Source organism: Centrocercus urophasianus, unplaced genomic scaffold (assembly GCF_019232065.1).
Source record: "Centrocercus urophasianus isolate 14NV4802_14NV808 unplaced genomic scaffold, USGS_Curo_1.0 seq_22, whole genome shotgun sequence".
NCBI lineage: Eukaryota > Metazoa > Chordata > Aves > Galliformes > Phasianidae > Centrocercus > Centrocercus urophasianus.
The window spans coordinates 10,617,303-10,622,229 of record NW_024884778.1 but is presented as its reverse complement, the minus strand read 5'-3'; the positions used below and the strand labels follow the sequence as shown (position 1 = coordinate 10,622,229).

At 43.2% G+C, this 4,927-nt stretch overlaps 1 protein-coding gene across 2 annotated transcripts in view; it reads left to right on the top strand.

The window, feature by feature from the left end:
• Positions 1-3,968, top strand: part of GATA2 (GATA binding protein 2) — a 10,619-nt gene extending 6,651 nt beyond the window's left edge. Inside the window, exons 4-5 of one of the 2 annotated variants that reach the window (XM_042823842.1) lie at positions 365-490; positions 1,323-3,968. In XM_042823842.1, coding sequence (XP_042679776.1) covers positions 365-490; positions 1,323-1,622 — 426 coding nt within the window. In that variant the 3' untranslated portion in view covers positions 1,623-3,968. The remainder of the gene's footprint in view (positions 1-364; positions 491-1,322) is intronic. The other variant, XM_042823843.1, reaches the window with a different exon arrangement.
• The last annotated feature ends 959 nt before the right edge of the window (positions 3,969-4,927 follow it).

Below are 4,927 nucleotides of genomic sequence, written 5' to 3'. Positions count from 1 at the left end.
AGAAAGAAAAATAATTTTCCTGAGACATTCTAGAATCCTGCAAAGGGAAACCTTGAGCAAATCAAACATCGATTTCCCCCTCCTAAAATTTTTTGTTTGGGGAGTTGAAGAGACGCATTGTTTCCTCTGCACACATGGTGCCATGGGGCTCAGTGCTGCAGCCTGCATGGGAGAATACGTGCATTAAACAAAAACCCAACGGCCACAGCATGCAAAACTGACAGGAGCTTTCGTTCAGCCCCAACGCTCTGCAAAACCTCGGTATAGATCTACCCAACCTAAATATTGAGCCCAAGTTGACCTTTCTCATGATCCCCCCCTCCTCCTGCTGATGGATTTTTAATTTTCTCTCTCTTTTGGTTAGTCAGCGGCCAGGAGAGCAGGGACGTGTTGTGCCAACTGTCAGACAACCACCACGACCTTATGGCGACGCAACGCCAACGGGGACCCGGTTTGTAATGCCTGCGGACTCTACTATAAACTGCACAATGTGAGTATTTGCTCATCTCATGTGTCGCGGGGATTGATGTCTTAACTGCGCGCTGTACACTGGGCTTTTATTGGTTTTGGGGGGTTTGGTTGTTGTTTTATTCCTTCCCTCATCTCTAAGGTTCCCCTGGGGAGTGATAGCCATTCTTTGTCGGCATAGTGATGCTAAGTTCGGTGACATTACAATGTATGAGCTTGGCTTCTAACGCTTGGGCAAAGCAGGCAAAATTGAGCATGACACTTGGTTTTAACTAAGCGAGTTTTGTACATCTTTTGGCCATTGGAAATGGGCTCTGTGCAAGAATTGATCCCAACGGAGCATCTTCGTTTTGATTTCAAAATAATAATGCATCTAAGGCTTTGTGTTACTGTCATTTGTTTAAAAAGAAATTTGTTCTAAGCAGGAATCACTTGTCCTGTTGTACAGTTATTTAGACTACAGGTAACTGAGGTTATTGGTTGGGTTGTTCACATCTTAGGTCTGAATTTAGGTCAACGTGTGCCTCCTGGTTTGATCTCATTCTCTTAGGAAATGAATGACTGAGGGCAAGCCTACGGGAAAGAGAGTCATCAGCTGCCAAATTCAGTTCAATTTGTTTTTCATGTCTAGGGTTTTTTTGTGTGTGTGGTTTTATTAAACAAACCAATATAAACAAGTTCTGCAGAGAGAAACACCATTTTTTTTCTTTTTTCTTTTTTTCTTTTTTTTTTTTTTTCTTGGCCAGAAAAAGGTCTCCATCCAGGAAAAACACATGGGGGCTGTCCAAATATTTTCATTTTTGCACAATAAAGTCATTTTGTCGGCATGAGCCTGATTTTCTCATTTCTTGCAGGTGAACAGGCCTCTGACCATGAAAAAGGAAGGAATTCAGACCAGGAATAGGAAAATGTCCAACAAATCAAAGAAAAGCAAGAAAGGCTCCGAGTGTTTTGAGGAACTGTCCAAGTGCATGCAAGAGAAATCGTCTCCTTTCAGCGCTGCTGCCCTTGCTAGTCACATGGCACCTATGGGGCATTTGCCACCTTTCAGCCACTCTGGACACATCCTACCAACACCTACCCCCATTCACCCATCTTCCAGCATCTCATTTGGACATCCGCACCCATCCAGCATGGTTACAGCCATGGGATAAAACCTGACGACCAAGAGACCCACCCAGAGATTGAGAACATGGGGCTTTACCTAAGACGACACCAAGTAAGAAAATGTTCTGCCAAGAGGAGAATGTAGGGATGGCAAAAAAGGGGATCTGTGCTCCCGTGTGGTTTAACTCTTCATGCTGGACTAAAGCCTTGCAAGAGATGGGTCTTCTGCAGAAATGTGTAGTGGTGCCTGTAATGCACTTTGCCCCCTCAGGTATAAGGAAAAGAAGAACTCACCTGGTCGATATTCAGTTGTCTAGCAGAAAGCAAAAGGTGGCAGAAGCAGAAAGAAGAGGCTGGAACTGGCTTTCCTTTCTCTCTTTGTTATTACTGTGAATATTGTGAAGAGATATAAGCAGCCTCCCAGGATGGAATCGGCTCACTGGAAGCCGCACATGCTGGATTTCTATTGTGGACTCTGTTTGGGGAGGGGGAAGAAAAAAAAAGAAAAAAAAAAAAAAAAAAAAAGGATGTCTTTATAAAAACTTAATTTTTAAAATGAAATCAGACAGAAAGTCATATTTATTTTGCTCTTGTTTTCCACAAAAAGCCTCAACCCTTCTGAGTGCATGTTTTTGTGCTGTTGGTTGCAATGGCTACTACCCTGTATGAAAATCTGCCTTCGTAAATATGGGGAGGGACAATATTCAGTGGCCCTCCTGGATTTGCTCCATCTATCTTCTGTACCAAAATATCCCCTAGGAAGGGAAGAAAGAGAGGGTGGGCAAAGTGAGAACTGTAGCCGCAGCATGGGATTTCAAAGCGCCCAAGACGATGATTATTTTTGACACAATTTCTTCTTTCATGTTAGGGAAAAGAATGACTTATTTTAAAAAACAACAACAAAAAAACCCACACAACAGCCCCCCTCCCAGCTACCATATCATTCCTTGAACCAGACAGCTCCATCAGACTAACTGGTGGGAAGACGCTCCCGGAAGGCAGTCCTGCACTAGCGAGGGCTAAAATACCAAATCGCTGCAGCTAACATGCAGCAAAACAACAGAAAAAAATGGCAGGGCATAAACCCATCCAACTCACAGACTGCAGAGGTTGAAGCATTTTGTTCTGTTGTGTTGGCAGCTGTTGCTTAAAAAAATGCAGCTCAGCTCCTTGGGTAAACTTAGGGCAGCGCGGCAGCGGGTCCACACGCAGCAAGGCAGCGCGTGCTGTCTCAGGCATCCAGCCCCCATGGACTTCGCAGGGAGGAAGGGCAGAAATGAGGTTGAGATCACTGGAGAGGGGAAAGGGAGAGACAATCAGTTTGAGCTTCACACATCCGTCAAACCCCAGACGCAGCGACAGCTGATGAGATGAGGGAAAGCGCCGTACGGCCGCCTTCCGTAGTGCGTTTTGTAAGAAAAGAGGAAAAAAAAGAGAAAAAGAAAAAAAACTTAGAGCTCCCATTATTAAACCACGTTGTACGTAAATGATCGAAAACAAAGCTATTGCCAATGTGAAGTGTATTCTATTGATTGTTATGATCTGATGCCTCTCGTGAACACAAGCTCCAGTATAACATACAGTGTACATATTTAGCTATACTTCTGATGAAAATGCCCCAATGAGCAGAGGGGTTTGATAATGTAAACCATGTAAGCTTAACTCTGTGACAAGCTTCTTTCTTTCTTTTTTTTTTTTTTAACTTTTAACTTTTTTGTTGTTGATGGGGTTGTTTTTTTTTTTGTTTTGTTTTTTAATATTTTGGATCAAGCCAATTGTATCTTTACTGCAACAGTCCTGCTTTAAAGAAAGAAAAAACACAACAAAACAAATAAAAACAGATATATGTTAATTTTCTTTTTCTAACCATGTAATTTGAAAATTTGGTAATGAATTAAGAACCAGGCAGACATGGAAAATCCTGCTTGCATCCTTTTCCTGGTCTGCGTAGGCATATAGGTGCACTTTGTGAAGAAGTGGAAACGAACGGGAAAACAAAAGCAGTTGGGAGAAATCACAAACCTTCTTAATCTACTGAGGGAAAAAAAGAATCGGATCCTTTTTACTTTCTACCTTTTACAATGGTACAGTTGTACATTATTTGTACCCGACTCAAATTTCGGTAGGATTTGTGCAGGGGGTGGGGAAGGGACGTGGGTGGAAGACAGGGATTACTGATACAGTTGACAAAGTGCAATATATTGTCGGTCACTGCAGCATAGACAATGGCAGTTGAGATTTAAATTATTTTGTACTTGTATCAGCATATTAAAAAAAAAAAATCTGCAGTATTTTCTGTTTTTATTTTAATTTTTTTATTTTGCTTATTTTTGGATTAGTGAACTAAGTTATTGTTAATTATGTACAACATGTTTATATATTGTCTGTAAAAAGCGTATGCTTTCCTCATATTCCTTCAAGGTGAATATTGCTAAGAATAATAAAATACCTTTTTTGTGAAATGACCCGTGCCCAGTTTTCTGTCACACGGGCTGCTTTCAGCAAGGAAAGGTCGAGTTGGCAAAGTCGTACTGTAGATGTGGAAAAGCATCCCAATGGGTTTCAGGGCAGAGCCTTTGTTAGACCAGGCACAGCTCGCTGTAGGCTCCCACTCCGGTGTGACAGGCAACACCACGAACACAGAAATCTGTTTCTTACCATTTGGTGTCATGCATGGCATGAAAGGAGCAAGGGGAGACAGCCAGCCCGGAGCCCCTCTGCTGTCTGTGCTCTGGGGATGAGGGTTTACCTCCGGACAGCTTTCCCATGGCCAACACTTGTGGTGCTTTCATCACAAGGTCTGGTCTGACCCACACGAGGGTCGAACAAAGCGAAACAAAGCCCTGCGAGCGTCCCTGCCATGCGCAGGGGTGAGTGCTGCTGCCACTGAAACAATGTTTGCAAGAAAACTGCTAATGAACTTTGGGTTTCCTCCTTCAACCCCCTGGGAGTTGCAGATCACTTCTGTGGAAGCCAGCCTGGGATAACTCCTTGCTTATTAAGAAAAGAAAAAAAAACACCAGTTCCTTTTTCAGTGAACATGTGCAAATTCCAACCTTTCATATCACTGCCTCTTAGCGGCACATCCTCCTCCCCGGCCCCGTTTGCAGGCCCAGCTAGCAAGCAGATGACACGGGGCCACAGCAGCTCTGGATGTGCTGCACAAAGCCCACACAGCCAGGACAAGGCCTTCCTGTGCCATTTCAGACGAGTTAATCATCTCTCTAAACTTGTTCAGCGAGGCTTAGTGCAAACACCCATTAAAAAAAAACAGCAATTTATGGCATACCATGCAAGCTTCATTTACGAAGAAACACGTTCATCCTCAAACGGGTTTAAAATGGGGTTATAA